The sequence below is a fragment of the Echiichthys vipera genome (assembly GCF_963691815.1).
Source record: "Echiichthys vipera genome assembly, chromosome: 6".
NCBI classification, from domain to species: Eukaryota; Metazoa; Chordata; class Actinopteri; order Perciformes; family Trachinidae; genus Echiichthys; species Echiichthys vipera.
In genome coordinates this window covers 8,974,621-8,996,169 of record NC_139831.1, presented here as the reverse complement: position 1 = coordinate 8,996,169, position 21,549 = coordinate 8,974,621, and the positions used below count along the sequence as shown (strand labels likewise).

Here is a 21,549-nt window from a genome sequence, read left to right as displayed (position 1 = left end):
TCTTCTCACTCCTTTTCGGATATGTAAACAGAATTTATATTTTTCAGTTTACTATGTTATATTTTGTTATTGGATATTTATTTGTCCTTTTCTTTATGACTGCCCATTAATGTATGATAATTTTGTTTATTCACATATTTCAAAATAAACTATCTAAACTAAAGTACAGGAGCAGAAGTATAAAGCAGATTAAAATGGAACTACTCAAGTAAAGTACCTCAAAATGGTACTTTTTTACAGTAGGTGAGTGAATGTACTTAGCTTCCTTCCACCACTGTAAACATAACAGTACACTTCAAATGTAAAACCGAAAATGTGTTCCTCCTTTGCTTTTGATAAAATAGTAATGGGAAAAATGTAAACCTTACCAGATTGTGTGTTGCGAAAAATCTTCCGAGCTAGAGATCAACAAAAATGATCACTTGGCGAACTTCTCCCATATGAGAGAATAACACATTTCCTCAAGACTCTTTGTGTTTTTTCTCCTTCCATGAACACTGTATCCTCTGTCCTGGTCTGTCTCACATGCTTTAGCCACAGGGCTCCTCTTCTATTATACATGATTAAACAGGAAGTATCCTAGCACCACATGGAGGGTTCAGTTGCAATGACCTCGATATTGTGTTATTGAACACTGAAAGCACAAATAATTACCTCTTCTTGCTTTTCAACCTCACACATCTTACTTAATGAATTTGCTCAAATGGAAGCAAACATCCACACACGTAGCTTAAACAATAATGAGCCAATAGATGAAGAAAAGATCAGTTGTCAGTCGCAGGTTTTACTTTAATTCCCAGTATTTCCCCTGAAATAATAATAAAAAAATCCAGATAGAAGAATGTCTTTGAGTCCCAACAATAAGTGCATTGTGTGACCCGCCTCTTAACAATGTCATCATTTAATATGAGTCAGAAATAACAGTTGAAGTCATGGTAACACATCCTTAGGGTCTAAGTGGTCACCACAGCTCTGTGTATCCTTGCAACAACTTCAGGATAAGGCAAGAGTGCAGCAGCCTGGGCCAGTTGGGGCAGCAGAGTGTAGGTGGAGGTGCGCAGGTACTGGAAAAGGTCCTGGAAGCCTTGAAGATGAGCGTTGACCCGAGGCGGGACACCCAAAGACCGCCCAAGTCTCCTCAGCGTGTTCCCGTTGTCGGCAGAGTCGAGCAGCAGGGACAAGTCCTGGACTGAGTCATAGTCGAGCATCTCGATACTTTGACCTGCAGAGTCAGAACAGAGTCACCAATAGATTTATTAAGCATTTATTATGGACACATATCTGTGAAAATGTGTGGCACCACTTTCTTATTTTGACTAAAGAAAAACATACACACCTTGAGCCACTTCCCATATTGTCTGGAGTTTTTGTTCCATCTGATGTTGACATAGAAAAGAGAACATTGTGATTTCTACACACTTATTGATATTCATAACTGTCATTACTTTTAGTGTGCTAATTTTTTCTTTTTGTTTGCAGTTATACAGCGATGTATCCTTATGTTGTTGTTTTGTGATCTCAGTTGTCTGCTTCTATCGTATAATGTACCCCTGCACCACTGCAAACAAGGGATCGCCCTCAATGTGTTTTTTCTAAGGTTTTAAACAGATAAGATGATGATGACAGGAGCGAAATAAATTAATACATAATGGCGATTAATATTGAATTAAATGAATGAATGAACGAATATCTTAGAGTCAGCTTGTGTTTCTTAAATACATCATGGCACGTCCAGCCCGGAGGAGGCCTCTGGGAAGACCCAGGACCAGGTGGAGAGATTATATCTCCACACTGGCCTGGGAACGCCTCGGGATCCCCCAGTTAGAGCTGGTTAATGTGGCCCGGGAAAGGGAAGTTTGGGGTCCCCTGCTAAAGCTGCTGCCCCCGCGACCCGACCCCGGATAAGTGGTTGAAGATGAGATGAGATGATACCATGCGGCTTAGATGCTCAAGATTTCTGGTTTGCTTTCACATTGTGACACCAAACACACATGGACAATCACTCATGAAAGCATCTGTGGAGACATGACTTCTGGAAAGGAACATGTTGCTGGGTTTTTTGTTTTCAAATGTCGTGCTTTGTTCACCACAAATTAAATTCCACTCATCCCACTTGTACTGGTGGTGATGGCAAAGATCTCTGACCAAAATCTCAAAACCTCAACAAATAAAACCAAAACTATCTCCATGGCCGCATACCACAATGGGTCATTTCTTTATTCACTTTTATTAACACAGTTCTTTTTGGTTTGTGTGCTGAGAAAATTGACCACATGGACTCCATACACCAGTATGAGTAAACTGGTCAAACTAAAATGTGTTTTTATGCAAAGTACGTGTTATTTGAAAGCAGTGTTCATCTTTCGCTGATCTTGGCACCCTTACTCTGAATAACACTGTGTGATAAGTTAAACCACTTTACCTCCTCCATGGAAGAGCAGCTCCTTTGCTTCTCATCCCGCGTGATGTTGTCCTCTTTGTGACTGGAGGGCTTAATGTTGGTGGTGACATTAATCACAATGGAAGTAGGATGCACCTCATTCTCATGGCTGAGTGAGTTCAGGCCTCTGGGCAGAGATGAAATTAACTTGATACTACAGGTGTAAAGAGTAATATCATCATGAGACTCGCCCAGTTGATTACTTACATTAAGACAATGGTTTTTTGTATTACAAGTTTTCTAAAACGTTATGTTTAAACACACATATGAGACATCTACTTATATATGCACTCATTTGTAAACATTTTGAGGATGGAAATCTGTACAGGATATAACCAAAATGAGTGATTTATGAACAGATCTCTCAGGAAAAACCTCCAGAATATAAAACTGGAGATTTTTGGGCTTTCTGAAAATAGATATAGACATTATGAAACTTCCTCTGTTAATGATTTACATTATCTTTTGCATTACAAGTGTTCTGAAACTGTATATGTATATGCAAATGAAACATTATGTTATGCAAACTTTTGATGAATTTAGGAGGAATATACAGACGCAAATAGACAAAGTGTAAAAATAAACATCTTTATGTCTATTTTGGTTGTTTTCTTTCCTCTGGTCTGAAAGAGGAAATGTTGTTGAAACAAATTTACCCAAAAACTGACCAGTGCATAAAAAACAAGGTTTTTGTTGTGTCTCATTAAATAGAGACTGATAGAGGTCAACTGAATGAGTAATCAAACAACAGTATGTCGTATTTGCAAAGCACCTCAGGGGATCTTGAGCTGGAACAAGTGTCTGTGAAGAGGCCTCTGATTGTTTGGCTGCCCTCTCTGCAGAGCTGGACAAAGATGTGTACTGAAGGTCATCTGCAGGCAGCTCTCCAGGACCAGGACAGTGCTCAGGAACCTGCTCTGGATGTTGCAACAAAAAGTCAAGAAATGAAAGAAAGTCAACAAGAAAACAAAAGGCAGAGAGGGAGTCAAAGTGGAAATGTCAAACATCAGGTGTCTACTCACTGAATCTCTCAGCAGTCAGAAGGACGGCCCAAAACAGCAGAGCAATGAGGAAAATTGAGGAAGCCGTTGCTGAACCAATGAGGACCATTGAAAATGCTTCATCCTTTACTCCTAAATCAAAGAGAAGATTAGTCAAAAGACTCAAAACGACCAAGTTGTCGACGAAGTGCAGGCTTACTCACTCTTCTCTCCAGGTTCTTCGATGTTTCCCCTGGCCGCAGTCATGGTACTCTCTGTCAGAGAACAAGAGCTATAACTCTTCCTGTTCATCGTCACCAGTCATTAAATTATATTTATACAAGCTTATTAACATTGGCATTCTGTCTATATGGTGTACCTCTGGTTCTTACCTCCTTTAGAGCCCTGAGCTGTCAAAAGCAAACACTCTTTATGGACTGTGTCATGACTGTAACAAGGCACACAGGGTAGCTCCACTTCCCCAGTCATGCTCCTGAGTTCATAATACCTGTACACACAACCACATTCATACACTTTACACAAAATCAAATGCTTGGTGTCTGGTGTTTAGGCTGTTACTCACCCTGGGAGGCACTGACCACACCGGGCATCACTGGTGGGTAAGCATGCTTTCTCCTTCAAGCGGTTCAGCAGATTGCACCGGGTGCATCGCATGCAGGGAGCAACACCTGTATGTGCACTGAACTTCCCTTGTTCACAGAGAATACAGACACCTTCACCACCATCTCCAAAACCACAGTCCTGTGAAAGATGCACAATACAGACTTAGAGCCAAATAGCAAGGCTGGGGAAAAACTGATGCTGCCACTGTAATGTGTCGTGTGATACCTCTGAGAGCTGTTCTCCTGGCCCACATACAGGGCATGCAACACAAGTGCCATTAGTGTGTAAGAACTCTGCCTGATCGCAGATGGGCTCAGATTGCACCAGCACGCACCAAACCTGAGGAAACACACACATAATCAGTGGTGGAAGAAATATTCAGAGCCTTTACCACACTAAAAGCCCTTACTTATTTAAAAGTACAGATAAGTACAAGTAGTTACGCAGAAAAATGGCTTCTTTGGTGGTGTTTTATTAATCATATATTATATAACTGGGCTCTGAGAATCTTGTTTTCCAAGCCCTCTAATGTTCTGCTCAACAGTTTGGAGTCACTTTATTTTATTGATAAATGTGTTGAACCTAACTCAACCTGACTGAGCCATCTGTACCATTCAGTTTGGGTATTCTGAGATAAAAAAAAATCCAAAAGATGTTTCTGTGTCTTTAAATAGTCTGAATTCATATTGCCTCTTCAGGAAGTTAGTAACACAAACACAAATCACTCCAGACACGAAGGCTCTGTGTGGTGGCATTTACAAAGGTGTAGCATAAACTGGAAAAACAAGTAAAGAAGTACCTCAGTACTGTGCTTTAGTACTGTGCATGAGAAAATGTTAGTGTTAGTTACTTTCCACCACTGCTGAAAATAAGGATTATCCGGAAATTATGACGATTAGAGAGTCAAAGTGGGATAAATATGTAAAAGGAAATGAGTTGAAGGTCAGACCTACCATGAGCAGAGTAGCATAGAGACAGTCGTCCATTGGCAAACTGTCTATGGTCTTCCTTCCTACACTGAAACAGCAACCCTTAAAAAAGTATAAGTAGTAAAAGTAAAAGTATAAAATTAAGACAGCTGATACAAAAAACAAAACATTCTCAGAGGCTAGCAGAGCAAAACAACACAAACGTACTCAGCAGATTTGAAATGAGCCATACATGGTTAAAGCTGCTTCACGTTGAGCAGGTAGCAGGTGGGAAACAACTCTGGGAATGCCCCTCATGCTACATCACTAATGACGCAGGAGAGATTCCCAATCAGACGAATATGAGACTTTCCAGGTCCCCCCACCTGGGCACCTCACGTCACACCTGGTCTTCTCATATTCCCTCTGGGGAACCCGTTTTTTTTGGCTCAGGCCTCCCAGACAGAGAGCAGAGGAGGAGAGGAGGGAATTACAATGCATGAATGAAACCCTTGTTATTGGACGTGTTTCCAACAAAGAGACTTTGTATATGTGTGAGTGGGTTTGCAGGCTGAAATCAAATCATCAATACTACGACCAGAATTTATTTTTGTTCTCTCTAGACTCCACTGATGAGAGGCATGCTGAAGGTGAGACCAAAGAGTTCCTGAAACTGACAAAAGGATTCAGTTGCAATACACAGTTTGACCACTTTGTGGTAGTATGGAGCCATACAACCTCCAAAGAAACCTTTCACCACCAGGGCAGGATATTATGGGTTTTAAAAAAGGAGGAGCTATTGACATACATTGGATGTTTCTTTACTTTCAGGGTTGAAAAGTTGAGAACAAGGTAGACACGGCCATTATATGTCACACAGAAAAGCCAATTAGATTTGTTTGAGCAGCCATCATTTGAGGATAATTGTAAAACACAACAGAAGAACGAGCATATTACTTTGACTGTTTGCAGACCTGACATATAGAACACACACACACACACACACACACACACACACACACACACACACACACACACACACACACTTGCTGTCTGAGTCATATAACCTAACCAGATGATTTTTTAGATAAAGAATTTGTAGAAGCACTCGAACTCGAACGTATGCAGATGATCTTTATGTTTGTATGCCTAATCATGCCATCTTTGGCTTTTAGCTGCCGAGACCATTAATGTTAATTAATATAAATTCTCAGAAGCATCCGCGTAAATGCAAATTTTAAAAAGGAAGCTTCCTGTAACATCCCTAAATGTAAAGCTTGTTATGCATTGAGATAAGTTATCTTGATAATGTCACATAAATGGTTCATATGTGTCATCAGCATCTACAGAAACAAGGGTACAAGGGTGTGTGTGCCAGGTATTTCTCAACATCCTGCTGTATTTGTTTAAACTTTAAGCCTCGTGATAACTATTAACATTAAAACTTAATCATCGGCACTCAAATATTAAAACCAGGTGCATTCACACTGAACACAAATGGCCTAAAAAACTAGTAATGGAAGGATTTTGAGATTCACTTTTGCAAAGGTTTCATGATTGTACCATTTATGTGTGTGTGTGTGTTAGTTATGTTTATTGCCTGTGATTAATGAGTAACTCAGGGAACTTCGGGGAGAGGGTGTGAAGGTCTTCTTATAGAGAAATGAAGTGACGCTTGCCAGCGGACTCATGGCTCAGCCGGCGTCTCATGAGCTGGTGTTGATTACTTTTTAAATCATTTACGAAATAGCTTGAACTTCGGATTTCAAGGAGATGATTATGGTAAGTGTAAGTTATATATTCCGCCACAAAAAGATATGCTAATAACAATTGTATTATTTCAAGGCAAATGCAAATTAAAAGAAGAAATGTTGGTATTGTTGTTACCTTACAGCGGATGACCACTTGATTGACATCTAAAGCTGCCATGAACTCCGTCAGAGGCCTGTCATCTCTAACTCTAACCTGTCTGTGTATGCAGCTTCTGGGTTCAGGTTAGATCACAGACCACAAAGTTTAAAGTAGTAAATGTCAACTAGAGTATTTGCTGTAATTACAAAAAGTGTGTATAGCACCAACTCTTTAAATTGTGGGACAACTGAGAATGATTGTTTTGATGGAGTACATTATGTCAATCAGGCTCTTTTTTTTATGGTGATCATACATCTTTATGGTTAATCTAGCTGTGTCTCTGTGTTATTTCAGCTGCCTCTTCCAGTACCAGCCTGTGGGGTCAAAAGCTGATGTTCAGGGGTCGCAGGTGTATCTGGCAACTACAACCAGATGCTGTGGTACCAGCCCTCGAGGAGCTGACTGTATGCATCCTCTTACGCCGCACCCATACAACAGATTGGACAGGTTTTGACTACAAAGCACCAGGAGGAGGACACATAGAGCTAGGACTTGAGGGCGCAGGTGCACAGCTGACAGTATGGCTCTTTGGAAACAAGCACATCTTGGAAAAGGATTTGAAGTTGCATGAATGGTACCCTCTTTGTATCACCTGGTCTGGAGGAGCTCGCAGGCTGCACATCTACATTAATGGAACCAGGGAGTATGAGGCCTCTCTGAGCCCCAAGCAGCCCCAGCAACTGGCCCCAAACGGCACTCTCACTCTGGGGGTGTCTCATTTTATAAACACAAATGGTGAGGTGCAGCCCGTGAATGGGAAGGATCTTCTGGGTGAGATTGGTCTGTTCAGGATATGGGCCAGAGAATGGAGCGCTGAGGAGGTGAGGGGGCCGAGCTGTGCGGATGGAGACGTAGTGAGGTGGGACCTGCAGCAGTGGAAACACAACTGCCCTCCTGAGCCTGACAACAACTTACACTGTGGTAAATATAGAATGACCTTTACATTTGCATTTAATGGTCAAGCAAAACAGTTACTCCCGGGGTTTCCTTACTTATTTCCATAACAAGGCAATTGACTGTAAATGAGAGTCAAATGAGTTTACTGATGCTACACTTTGCTATTCAGTAACTACAGTTTAAGGTCAAATAAAAGGTAAACCACACATTCCAAAGTTTGTCAGTAACTGGTGAATTAACCTGTTTATAGGTTTAACGCTGTTCTTTGGAGGTATTGCATAAATTAAAGCAGCCACTTTGTTTGCTTAACTTTTTTTTTTTTTTAGCATGGTCACTCTACAAAATCAAAATGCGGACATCCATAGTTCACTCCACTATGAAGTCTGGAAATTGTCCAGTGCCACTGGAGGAAGCCACAAGAAACTGGGTATGAACAATATGTAAATATGTTGATGAAATTTGGCAAACTTTAAACAATCAGATTTGCTAATCAAAATAATGTATCTTTGTTGCCATCTCTCATCAGCTGGAGAGTGTTTTCCCTCGCAACATTTCTGTCTGTAACATCCTGCTGTCATCCCCAAGGTAACACAACTTTTGTTAGCTCAACACTCCCAGCAGGTGATGGGGGAAGTATTCAAATTCTTTTCTTCAGTAAACGCAGCAGTATTGTAATATAAAGAGAGTGAAAGTACACAGATGTTATTATATAATGTAAGTATTTGTTTTACTTATTTATTGAGCATCGTTTTTAACTACCTGTCACTCTATGTACATTTGTTTTTACATCTTTTGTTTAGTGCGCTATATTTCACAAGCTTGTCATATCTTTCTGAATATACAAATAAACTAATAACAAAAGCTGTAAAATTAATGTAGCGGAGCAAAAAAATCAATGTTTTTCACTTTGTAGTGGGGCAGAAGTGTAAAGAGGGGTGAAATGGAAATATTCTAGTAAAGTGTTCAGTTCAGTTCAATTAAGTTTTATTTATAGTGTCATATAATAACAAAAGTTATCAGGAGACTTTCCATATAGAATAGATCTACACAACACTTTGATTTGTGTTTGATTTAGAAAAAACAAACGATTCCCACACGAGCAAACAACAAGTAGCAGCTGCAACTTGGAAAAAGTCTACTGTGCTCACGGTTGCGATCCTTGACAACATTCCTGTCTGTAATTTCTGTTATCTGTTCCCATACAGCCGTACCTGCCTTGTGGTAAATAATTCTGCTGCTCTACCGGTGCAACAACCGCAGGTACACAATTATTAAGAGTCCTCAGTTTGATTTTCCATGGAAAGAAACAGCAATATCCTCAAAGACTGATTAGGGAACAGATGAAAGGCGGAGGAAATGAGGAAATGAGTGACGTATGTTAGAATTGCGGCCGTGTACAGAGATATGATGGCTGTAAATTATATTAAAGGCCCTATATTGTGAAAAGTGAGATTTTCAGGTTTTTGATCATAAAGGTCAAGATGTGTGTAGATGCATACTGTGAAAGTATCAAAACGCTCGATCCACAGGGAAATGCAAACAGATCACTCAGAAAATGTGCTGAGCCGTCAGGACTTCAGTAGGGTTGTGAAGTCACAACTATACTATATAAATATATATATATACATATATATAGGTAGAAATTACAGCTACAGTGTTGTTACTTGCATTGCCTGGCTACTGAGAGATGCAGATATAAATACAGGTATATTCAGACAGACAGTATGATAAAAATAATGTATTTTTTAAAACATTAAAGCATGTAAACATATTAGAATAGGAAGAAGAGCATAAGCTGAGACCCTTAAGAACAATCAGTTGTCAGTGAGGGAAACCATACACCCTTTATTAAAGATGTGAAAACAAATCTGTTTCCAGGGATCAAGAGCATTGTCAAGCTCCACCTGTGACAAGTGGTAAGTTGAATTCAAGACATTAAAAAGCATTATAATAATTACAATATGGGCTGCATCGCACAAGATGCATGAAACAGCACAGATTTTCTCCAAACGTACAGGTACAAAGCTGATTTAACCCATATCATTGTGGTTACACCCAAGTTTCAGCTGTGAAGTCTACATGAATGTGGATCCTGCTGCGAATGTAGAAGTGGTTCAGGCGAGGATTGCCTTGTTACTGAGTTCGACCTTCTCTAATGGCTTCCTCAACTTGACAGCTGACCCCAAAAGCATCAGCATAATTCCTGTGGGTACGTATAATCCGTACAGGACACCTCAGTCCTCTCACATGTAAAATGCACTGGCTGTTGTGTTTGAGTGGACTACTGCATTAGTCAAACATTAACCAAACACAGTCTTTTATTACCATTAGTATTGTCTTGAAAAAGGATGTATGCTCATGTAACATGAAGTTGACTGTTTCTATCGGAAGTGTATTTATGTACGTAACTGTGTAATATTAATTCAGTTTTATTTTATAGACACAAAGCAAACTCTAGAGATGTGAACATTAGTGAATCCATTAAAGGGATTGAATTAACATGCACTTTCACTGTGATTGTTAAGTGGCTGAATTAAAAGAGTGTTGCATAGATACACTAATGATAAAATAGTTATTGCACACCTGCAGGGATTCATAAGAGCCAGAGATGTATAACGTCTTTGTTTCTAAAAATACCTGACAGATGACTAAAATATGCACGGCCATTCATTATGATAAATTTACATTTCCATAATTTGATTTACATCAGACATCAAGCTATTTTTAATTTTCCTTTGAATGTACCAGCTTAAAGCTTTTGTAATTAATGATCCATTTTGTCTCTTTCAGAGTCTCTCCCTGTTGTGTCAGAACCACTGCCAACTGTCAGCACTGGTGGGCCATCAGGTGAGCATGCATGGAATAAGCCTTCTGACAAATCGATGTTTATTGGTTGTTTTTTTAACAGGTGCCAGACAATCTCTTTGTGTTGCAATATTTTCTTTTCGCGTGTCATTTGATTCACAGAAACAAGCCCAACTGACAGTCTGCCAGCTCGACCTGCTAACATGTCAACGACAGGAGATCCTTCTGATCTCAACGAGACTACCGGTCAGTTAAACAAGTCAAATGTTTGTCCATCTCATTCATTCTTTCATCTTCTTCATATTAGTTCAGCTCTTTATTGATACTCGTATATTTGAAGACATTAACAATTGCTTGCAATGTTGTACACATAAGAGAGACCACACCCATCTTCAAACTCGGCCCTAATTTTGATCTCAACTACACACCTGTAAAGTTTTGAGACTGTATCTTGCATAGTTGTCTGGCCAGGGGTGTAAAGTGGGGTTAGACTTTGCTTGCATCAACCTCCTTTTTGATGCATTCTGTTAAATATAAAAGGCTGCTGTTCAAATCTTGTCAGAATAGTGATACAAATACATGTGTAGCCCACTGTAAAGATGCACTGCTATGTTCTCTGTTGTCTTGTCACTCCTGCAGTTAGACCAGACATATTCTTCAGAGTTAATATGACCTCAAGTATGATTGGAAGCCCGACAAAACCAGAGGATGTTATTGAGAAATGGGTAAGAGACTGGCATACCTGCACAAAGCTGTCTTTATTAAAATATGTGTACAATGAACTATTTTCTTTGGTAACAAGGTGAAAGAACAGCTGGGGGTGAATAAAACCATGACTGTGCTGAACGTCATCATAAAGGAGACTGTTGGCAGGTGGGACACATTAAATTAATGTATTGTTGCATAACTAGCACCCTGTGTTTAATATGTGTGATAGGAAAGTTCCGGTTGACTAATTATTTGTAATGTTTAATAGGAACGATGAGCAGCACAGTGGGCTGATGGTGAGTATGCACTTTATCTTAATAGGAAGCCAAGACAAGTCAAATAAAACTGACATAAGTGCCATAATGTGATTGATATCTCACACAAATGCACATCTCACAATCCTCCTTTCTTTTAGATACTCCACAGCAAACAAAAACAGTAGGTGACCAATAAAAGAATAATGGTGCAGAAAGCTATACCTGTACCGTCTGTATTGTACGCCACTAATGATCTGTTTCATCCACAGATATTACTGCACCTTCCATGTCCAAGAGTACAACATAAACAGTGTGGCAGAAAGTCAAACTTCTATTAACGCTGCCTTGACATCAAAGTATGAAAATGGGTCTATTATTATTCAAACTACAGATGTGGCGATCAAGCACATAGGTTAGCTGGATATCCTAACACAAACAAAAAATACATGTTCAGTTATGGAATAAGATTTCCCCACATGTATATATTCTTTTTCAGTGCCAGCAAACTGTTTAGAAAATACAACATCGACGATCTACGGACAATATATTTGGCCTGAGGCATTTCCACAAGTCAACCAAGAAATGGGATGCAGAAAGCCAGAATCAGAGAGAGCCTTCAGGCTTTGGTAAGACATTAAGTTTCTTTTATCCAGTGGATTTAAACACATACTATGCATGATTTGAGAGTACAGAGGAGAGAGACAGCGATGCAACCTGGTCGCTATGTCTTTATATAGTCCCGAGCCCACCTGCATGCTGTTATTGGCTGCGGGCTGCAAACCAACTGCCCAAAGGCTGACACCCAATGTCCTGAACACAGCAATATTTAAAGAAAACACAAGCAGAAGGCAGTGTCTCTGTAGTAATAGACACTACCACACACATCTAGTGGATCATTAGTGATGATTAAGAGGGATAACTTTGAATGAAATCAATACCACACACTGTAAAAATAAATGGACAGCTTCTAGGCCTGAGAAGTGAAGCCAATTTGGAAGTGTCTTAAACCTGCATTATTTCTAATGGCCAGCAGGGGGCGACTCCCCTGATTTCTTTTAATCAAAGTCAATAAGAAAATGACCCTACTTCTCGCTAATCAGCTATTTTCGAGTCTTTTTCAAGACAGCATGATAATTTTGTAAATCAAGGTCCCATTGAGAGTCAAATAGGGGTGTGCTTGAGAGTGGCTGCAATGTGTATCCATGGCACTGTGTCCACACACCAATTGGTGATGTCACGGTGACAACGTACAGCCTATGGTTTATATAGTTATTTTAGTAAAATCTTACATATTACGCCTTTAATATTTACCTATTAGACCTATATTAACGTACCCAAATCAAAGGTGTTATATTACCCCCCCCCCCCCCCCCCCCCACCCCTTTTTTTTTTTTTCACTGGACACTTTAACTTGCACACTACCACCTGCACTGGTCATGCAAATACACTCACTTATATTTCATGTATATAATTCAATGCTATATGTTTAGTTTGCTTGTGTTCATGTTTATATTTATGTAGGCACCGTCAAATCAAGTCAAATTCCTTGTAATGAAAATTGCCAGGCAATTAACCTGATTCTGATTCTGATTCTATACTATTGATATAAATGAAAATTTAATTGTCATATCGCAAGATTGTGATCCAAACACATCCCATTAATTAGCCAAAACACTAATTTTAAACAATCATCACGTCGTGTGTAATCAATGATTTATTGACTGACATTACACAGCTGTGTATTACATAAATGTCTTTCATACAATAATAAAGCCTAAAGTGATTTACAATTGAGACAAGGGGTAAAAATGTTCAGGGGGTTCATTCACCCCTGCCTGAGTCATCAGAGCCAGGATATTTATATATAGAGAGATAGATAGAAACAGATATATATCGCTCTGTTTACTTTACAGATCCTGTTTATCTTTGTCCCAACAACCTGTTTCCATAGAGACAGCTCAGCGAGACAAGAAAATTCCCTCAATTACAACGTCCAGTTCCAACCAGTCCTTCCACTCTGCACACAAGCCCTGACCCCCGCACATGTAATACTGATGGATCCCTGCCAGCCTGCAGCTCAGGGGGGAAAAATCTATTTCCTACATGTGAATTATTGGTGTAATAAGGGGCTTCAATCTGCACACATAATCTCTGCCGCATTTGATATAAATATCTCTCAAGGGACGATGATAATGGGTAATCCGTTTTATGGTCTCAAGTGAAACCATTGATGCTTATTAAGACTAGAACACAATAATCAGTGATGGACAGGTGGTTTTTATCTCTTACATCACCCTTTGTCTGAAGCTGACTATCGCTGAGGACCATGAACCTTTGTCAAGTTTAATTAAACAAATAAGAAAATAAACCAAAAAATTATTGTTTTCTCTGCCTCATTGTTTCTGTTCCCTCTGATTCTCTCTTCAGTAAGTTACACATTGAAACTGACACGACCAGCTGGGCTGATCCAGATATGAAAAATTGCAACCCGCTTGTGACCATATCCGACCTTGATAATATCACTGTCACCACTGGTAAGGGGATCCGTCACACGCACAGACGCACAGTCTGGTTTCCATTGCTTCCAATTTGGTAACACTTTCTATGAAGACCACATTTATAGTGTTTCATAGTAAACTATAACGCATTAACATCATGTGTTAAGTAAAGTAAATAATGCACGCTTTATCATAACGTTTCATGTTTTTGATAAGTATCACATCTTAATGTTTTATGGCTGTTGATATAGTGCATCAGAAAGCATCATGTGTGTTTATGATTGTAGTGTGAACATTTATCTATATACTCTTTTACACGCTTTACTGCTTCTGTGCCTGTGTGGTGGATGTTTTTTCTCCCTCCGTCTGCTGTAGTGCCTGTGTGAGATGGGCTGCGGGTGAGTAGCTGAGCGAGTAATTGATTGTGTGAGTGTGTCGGTTGCTCCAGAAAGCTTCCAAGGTGGTGGTTTAAAGGCCGTCTCATGCATCCACATTAACACATCATGAATACCCCCTTAATCCACTGTAGATGTTGTCTTAATAGAAAGTGTTACCAATAAAAAAATGTCCCCTTTTGTTTATTCTTCAACCTTCCATCGAAATAAAACCACAACAGCAAAAAGCATTAATGACATTACTGATTTCTAGGTAACGCGGCTGAGGTTGTGGACATGATTAAGGACCTTGTAGGTGTTCAGTTAGGTAACAGTGCAGAGCTCTCTGCCTCTGAGGTGGATACAGTGGTGGAGAAGCTCAGTGAGGTGGTTGATATCAACAGCATCAAACCTGCTGTTGGTGCCGACGTCATCAATATTGTTGCAGATATCCTGCTTTCCAATACTGACATGGCTCCAGTGGCTGGCATGTAAGTGGTTGTTAATGTCACTATTGATTTTATAGATTTTGAGATTGATATTCCTGCTAAATCCTGTCTTTTCTAATGTTATTTTATATCTAATCTCTTTGTTTTTGTCTTTGGAAAAAGTGTCCTTAATTTCACAGATAGAATGGGGAACAACATGGATTTCCAAGAGGACTCTGTCAGTATAACGGCACCCTCACTGGCCCTGTCCATGGTCAATGTAGAACGAAATGAATTCAGTGGCCTCACCTTTGGTGTGTCCTCCAATTCTTCAGTGCTGAATCCAGAAGTGAGTTGCTATAAATACACAAGTGTGCAAAAGAAGGAGCAGCAAACTTCACTTTTGAGCTGTTTTTGTGAACTGCGAGAGTGAGATATCCACAAGCAGAAGAAGGCCTCTATTTCAGTTTTTCTTTGAACTACTAAAATGGTTCACTTCAATTTAAATTCTATTTTATTTAAAGTGCCAAATCATAACAAAAGTTATCTCAGTACACTTTACAGAGTAGGTATAGACCACACTTTATGACTCCTTTATGATTTACATAGACCGAACAATTCCTCTGTGGAGTACAGTGGCAACAAAACCGTCCCTATAACAGACAGGAACGTCGGACAAACCCAGCTCTGTGGAGGACGGACATCTGTCTTGACCGGTTGGGGAGGAAGAAAAGGAGAGAGAAAGAGAGAAAAGACAGAGAGATGGACAGAGAGGGACAAAGACAGACACAAAGACAGACAGACACAATTCCAGAGATGCAAGTAACCACAGAAGTAACAGTAACATATAAACAATAGTTCAAGTAATGTAAATATGACTTATATGTTATGGCAATTAATACAGCAGAACAAAAAGAAACAGGCACAGCCAAGGTGACATAACATGACAATGACAATAACAATTGTAGTGGTAAATACAGTATAAAGTTGAATAAGTAACATGCATTGATGAGACATGAATGATACAGACAGACAGGATAAAAGAAAAGTATCACTCGACTGTTTCAGGGCAATTTCTGTTGGGTGAACGTCGTGGAAACAGTGTTAAGAAACAGTGACCTCAGGCAATCACATCCCTTACACACCTTTAATAATGTAGGAAAGCAAGTGACAAGAGCTGAAACAGTTTAGATGGACAGGTGATGATCCATGATCTTTGTCCCCCCAGGTGTTTTTGGACCAGAGCTTTGTGAGTGACCCGCTGCCTGATACAGATGCAACTATCTCTTTGCCGTCTGAACTCCACAACTTTTTCCCTCCTGGAGAAAGAAATAAAACTCGTGTCCAGTTTCAGTTCTATGGAACAAATGACCTTTTTCAGGTACTTCTCATTTGCTATTTGAAATTTTTCCCCCGTCTTTATCCTCATTTTTTTTTCAGATAGGCTGAAAAAACCATCCAGACAGACCACGTAATGATTAAAGTTGTGACCTTTTGGGAAATAAGCTTATTTGCTTTCTTGAGAAAAATCGACACCACACTGTGTAGAGGAAATATGACGCTTCAGTCAGGAGATGGTTCACTTAACTTAGCATTAAGTACAAATACTAACTGTAAAAATGACAGTTTGAGGTTTTACAGGGATTATGTTCCAGACGATATAAGGTGTTAACTCGTGAGCTGTAGGGGATTTTGAACTGAGCCCGAACAGCTCATTCCAGTTCTTTGTGCTAAACTATAAGTTATAACCGTTGACCATACAAACAAGAGAGTGGTATCAAACATCTCATTTAACTCTCGACAAGAAAACAAACAAGGGCATGCCAAACAATTCCTTTAAGAAACTACAATAAAACAAGCATTTTCCTGTTTAGAGATTAAATATTCAATAGATTAAATAAGACAAATCTGCTCTTTCACTGTAGCATAATGTATTGAACAATGACTTTGTCCTTGTCTATAAATGTGACAACCATTTTATTTTTAACAGGACCCACACATTACCAATTTAACACATGGCAACTGGACATTGAATTCCTATATAGTGTCTGCCAGCATCAATGGCAGCCATGTCCGCAATCTAAAGGATCAAGTGGTGGTGACCCTCAGACACAAAAAGCCCAAACAGGTGAGACATTAATACATTCAGTTCATCAGTAAGAAGATTTGTCTCTCAAACCATCAACACTTACCTGTTTTTGTTTTGTTTCTATAGACAGGAAACAATGTGCAATGTATGTTTTGGGATTTCCAGAAAAACAGTGAGTGTGTGTTTATTTATTATACTTTACATGTTTACAGCTGGATTTAGATGATTTATAGTAATTGAGCCTCATAGTACTTTTTACGAACCAGTGACTTCGATGAAGTTCCCCAAACACAGGTAGCTGTGTGGCTGTTGATAAGCACCTTCGATCAAGTGTGTGTGTGTGTGTGTGTGTGTGTGTGTGCGTGTGCGTGCGTGTGTGCGTGTGCGTGTGCGTGTGCGTGTGTGCGTGTGCGTGTGCGTGTGTGTGTGTGCGTGTGTGCGTGTGTGTGTGCGTGTCAGGTGGGCGGGGTGGTTGGAACAGCAGCGGTTGTGAAACCTGGACTTCTTCTGCTGATTGGACCAGCTGTCTCTGTAATCACCTCACACACTTCGCTGTGCTCCTGGTGAGTCATTGCTCTTCTTTTTATAAATCAAACCACGGAACAAACAACTCCCACAAGCACCAACATACTGTCTGCAGTCTGACCAAGGGCAGACTGCTTACATACATCCCTGCTAATGATGTAAGAAGCTGATGTTAAACCCCACCATGTGTGAATTTCCAGTATACAGTATTTTTCAAATAATTGTGATGGAATTGACAGTTTGCACTGCTGTTTCCCATAGTGTGTGTGTGTGTGTGTGTGTGTGTGTGTGTGTGTGTGTGTGTGTGTGTGTGTGTGTGTGTGTGTCTGTGCGTGTGTCTGTGTGTCTGTGTGTGTATGTGTGCTTTAAACAATACGCTTTGTTCCGTTTGTAAATTGTCTTTCAGGATGTATCCAGAGCACCCATCAGTGAAGCTGACAGTCAGATTCTGACAGTGATCTCATATCTCGGTTGTGGTATATCCTCCATCTTTCTGGGCATCACTCTTCTCACCTACCTTTCTTTTGAGTAAGTCACTCAGAACAGCACTAACATGTTAGTGCACACTTAGCACACTGTAACAGGTTTATACGCTAAAAACCATCTTCGCTGGAATAACCAGCAACAGGAAGCTGAAGGAAGAAGTCACGTAAGCAAGTTTTGTTGTTAAACTATAAATGACATGACACAACTTGTCTCAACTTGTTAAGTCAAACAAAGTATTTTATTAAGTTTTAAATGAGTTATTACAATGATGGCATATTTTTTTGTTTAAATAACAATATATGTTTAATGTTATTGCATTTTAGGAGTTTTAATTATCATGAAAAATACTGTGGACACTGTCGTGGTCATTTTAACATCAGCCTAACGTCACCATGAAATCCAGAGGTCTCTTACCATATTTCACACGTTTCATCTATTATTCTGTTCCTGTGTCTGTCTGTCACTCTCATACACTTTAGGAAGCTGCGTCGAGACTACCCATCTAAGATACTCATCAACCTGTCAGTTGCCCTCCTGGGGTTGAGCATGCTCTTCCTTCTGGACTCCTGGCTCTCCTCCTTCTCCAACTACAGTCTGTGCATTGCCACTGCTGCAACGTTGCATTACTTTCTGCTGGCTTCTTTCACCTGGATGGGCCTGGAGGCCGTGCATATGTACCTTGCACTCGTCAAGGTCTTTAACATCTACATTCCCTCCTACATCCTCAAGTTCTGTGCTGTTGGATGGGGTAAGACAGAGCTTGAGTGCTCCTCCCTAGTTGAGAAAGTCAAGTTGGCTTTAATTGGTTTATTCAGATGCAGGAATGGACTTTGATTGGTTGCTGCCAAGCGGCAATTTTGATTAATTACCACAAAGTTTCCTGGAAAGAATAATTTATGATAGAAAACATGCCAGAGAACATGCTATATCATGATATGTATCATTATTGAGATATGACATGATCTATAAGGATAGAAGATTTTGGGCATATCGTTCAGCCCTGACTCATCTCTCATTTCTCATTACAACCTTTATTCACCATATATGTTGAATTATATCCTTGCCTGCGGACAAATGATCGCAATCATGAATGTCTAGTTGCCCTACTGTGCTGTGACTATGAGGCTCTCTGGCTTAAGATAGCGATTATTTGAATCTCATTAGGTTAGTGTCTGAATGTGTACCTAGTATAGAATAAAGTCTCTATTTTTAGATAAGATTGAAAAAAAGACTTAAATAATAACGCATTACCATTAAGTTAGACATGATAAAGGTGTTGTAGGTCGAAGTCGAACCCGACTCGAAATTAATTCAAGTTTTTAATTTCAGTAGTAAATCAACAGCACAAACTGAAAAAGACAGAAAATAACGCCCAACACTTGAAATTTCTATTTCATTACTGTGTCAGGATTAATAAGGAGCACTTCACACTGTCATTTTCGTAATTAAAGAAAAATCCCAAATTCACTACTTTCTTTGACACAGTGTGTGAATATGTTTAGTTAACTCTGTGGTGTTTTTTTTTTATGTTCCCACAGGTGTTCCTCTGGTCATAGTCAGCGTGGTGCTGGCCGTAGATAAAGATGCTTACGGCAGTGATGTAACTGAAGGTGCTGAAATGATGCTTCAGTCCACTGACCAATTGTAAGTACAAGCACTGGACTGTAGATGAAACCAGGGTGAGTCATTTCTATTCTGAGAGCTTCATGTCTACACTGATTGATGAATTCTGTCAGATCACGTTAAATAAGTGCCTGATAACAGTCATAAAACTCTAAATTTTTGTTGAAGAATAAACAGAGACGAAATCCAATACTCTATTTATGACATTCATCATAAATCCCAGTGTTAATAACACGATGACTAACCCGCTCCCTCACTCCCTCCAGCTGCTGGCTGCAGGATGACGTCTTCTTCTACGTGACGGTGGTGGCATTTGTCGTTCTGATCCTGTTGTGCAACATCTCTGTGTTCATCGTGGTTCTGATCCAGATCAGAAAGATGAGGGCCAATAAGCAATCGACAAAGAGCCGCAGGGCTCTGCATGACTTGAGGGCGGTGGCCAGTCTCACAGTTCTGTTAGGGCTGACATGGTCATTGGGCTTTTTTTCATTTGGACCAGGAAAAGTGGTCATGATGTACCTTTTCTGCATCTTCAACACCTTACAGGGTAAATACGAGCTGTAGCTGGTGTTAAGTGGTTATTAGCTACAGAGGAGTGAGTCATTTTTCAAAACACCTGTAATTCTGTTAGTGTTAATGGGATTTTAGCAACATGTCTAGACTCAGCGTGTGTTTCTTTTCTTCCAAATTGTTCACATTTGCTGTCCTGTAGTTTTACAGTGTTGTTATCTCGTTTTTTAAAAATAATGATGAGGTTTCTTTTTTTTTAGATGTAACATTAGTGTGAAGAAAGTGGCACTTTTAAAGGTCCCATATTGTAAAAAGTGACATAACCTTGTCTGGTTTTATTATAAAGCAGGTCAAGGAGTTATATAAATATAAATATATATAAATCAAAAAGCTCAATCCACAGAGAAATGCACACAGTCCGTATTCAGAAACTGTGCCTTTAAACGAGCCCTCGTGACTTCTGTACAGTCAAAACTATACAATACGTAGATAGAAAGTGCTGTTACAGTCATTCAGTACAGTATAGAGATGCAAAGAACTCAGATACAGACGACCCAGAAACTCTGACCAACCAGAGCAGACTCAGGATGTAAACATGTTCAAGTAGAAACCAAAAATATAAGTATGAAACTTGAAAATGAGCAGAATATGGGACCTTCAAGAGTGCCGTTAAAGGTGATACATCCAAAATGAACTATGAAATAGTGTTAGAGAAACAGAAAAAGCAAAGGAAATGTCTATTATTTCACTTGTCCACTACCTCTCCCTTTTTGTTCCAGGGTTCATTATCTTTTTGTTCCACTGTTTGATGAAGGAAAATGTGAGGAAACAGTGGAAAATCCATTTGTGCTGCGGACGTTTCAGACTCAGTGACTACTCAGGTACTTTGGAAGCTCAGTAAGAACTATTGTAGTGTAATGGCCAGAGGGGGAAGTATTTACAAGGTGGATGATGGACTGTTTTCTCTTTCTTGTCGCCTTTGCGCTCAGACTGGAGTCGCTCTGTGACAGTGGGCGGTGGCTGCAAAAAGAACCATCTTGTTAACTCTGATTCAGTCGCTTCTGACGACACCTCCACTGTCAGGAAGGTCTCGGACTCCTCCACAGGATCAGCACCAAACCACCACCAGGGGGCGTGAGCAGGCCTCTGTATGTGCCATTCTGTACAGCTCTCTCTGTCAAGGTCCATTGAACAATCACAAACAATGATAGCAGATTATAGAACAGCTCTGTGTCTGTTGTGGGCAGTGAAAGAGAAAGATCAAGTCAACCAAAGGTTCATGGACAATCCATGAAAATGTTAATAATACTGCACTTACAGTCAGTTACATTAAAGAAAACACATTTTACGAAAGCAGCCAATCATTAATCTACAGTTCAGCTTCAAGGTTTACATTCGTAAAAGTTTGCAAATATTTTAATAGTAAAGTTAGGAGTTAAGTAAATGTTGCACAGCAAGAGGTTATAGGGGCTTTTCATTAAAATAA

The 21,549-nt window shown here is 39.7% G+C and overlaps 2 protein-coding genes across 2 annotated transcripts; one reads left to right on the top strand and one right to left on the bottom strand.

Moving 5' to 3' along the window:
- Positions 1–953: 953 nt before the first annotated feature.
- LOC310947948 (uncharacterized protein) lies at positions 954–5,030 on the bottom strand (the record flags this gene model as incomplete). The annotated part of the gene is made up of 9 exons (XM_083914935.1): positions 954–1,222; positions 1,337–1,376; positions 2,423–2,567; positions 3,213–3,357; positions 3,463–3,573; positions 3,813–3,928; positions 4,004–4,182; positions 4,270–4,383; positions 4,998–5,030. The coding sequence occupies 9 exons, from the start codon at positions 5,028–5,030 to the stop codon at positions 954–956; spliced, it is 1,152 nt and encodes a 383-aa protein (XP_083771061.1).
- Positions 5,031–6,725: 1,695 nt separating this feature from the next.
- On the top strand, positions 6,726–21,201 carry adgrg4a (adhesion G protein-coupled receptor G4a; the record flags this gene model as incomplete). Its single annotated transcript, XM_083914934.1, has 20 exons — positions 6,726–6,734; positions 6,934–6,946; positions 7,158–7,784; positions 10,551–10,607; positions 10,728–10,811; positions 11,205–11,290; positions 11,368–11,438; positions 13,958–14,064; positions 14,677–14,893; positions 15,014–15,179; positions 16,059–16,211; positions 16,821–16,958; positions 17,046–17,064; positions 17,379–17,482; positions 17,851–17,972; positions 18,410–18,678; positions 19,469–19,574; positions 19,820–20,100; positions 20,843–20,944; positions 21,053–21,201. 20 exons carry the CDS (start codon positions 6,726–6,728, stop codon positions 21,199–21,201), a joined length of 2,880 nt encoding a protein of 959 aa, XP_083771060.1.
- Between the last annotated feature and the right edge of the window lie 348 nt (positions 21,202–21,549).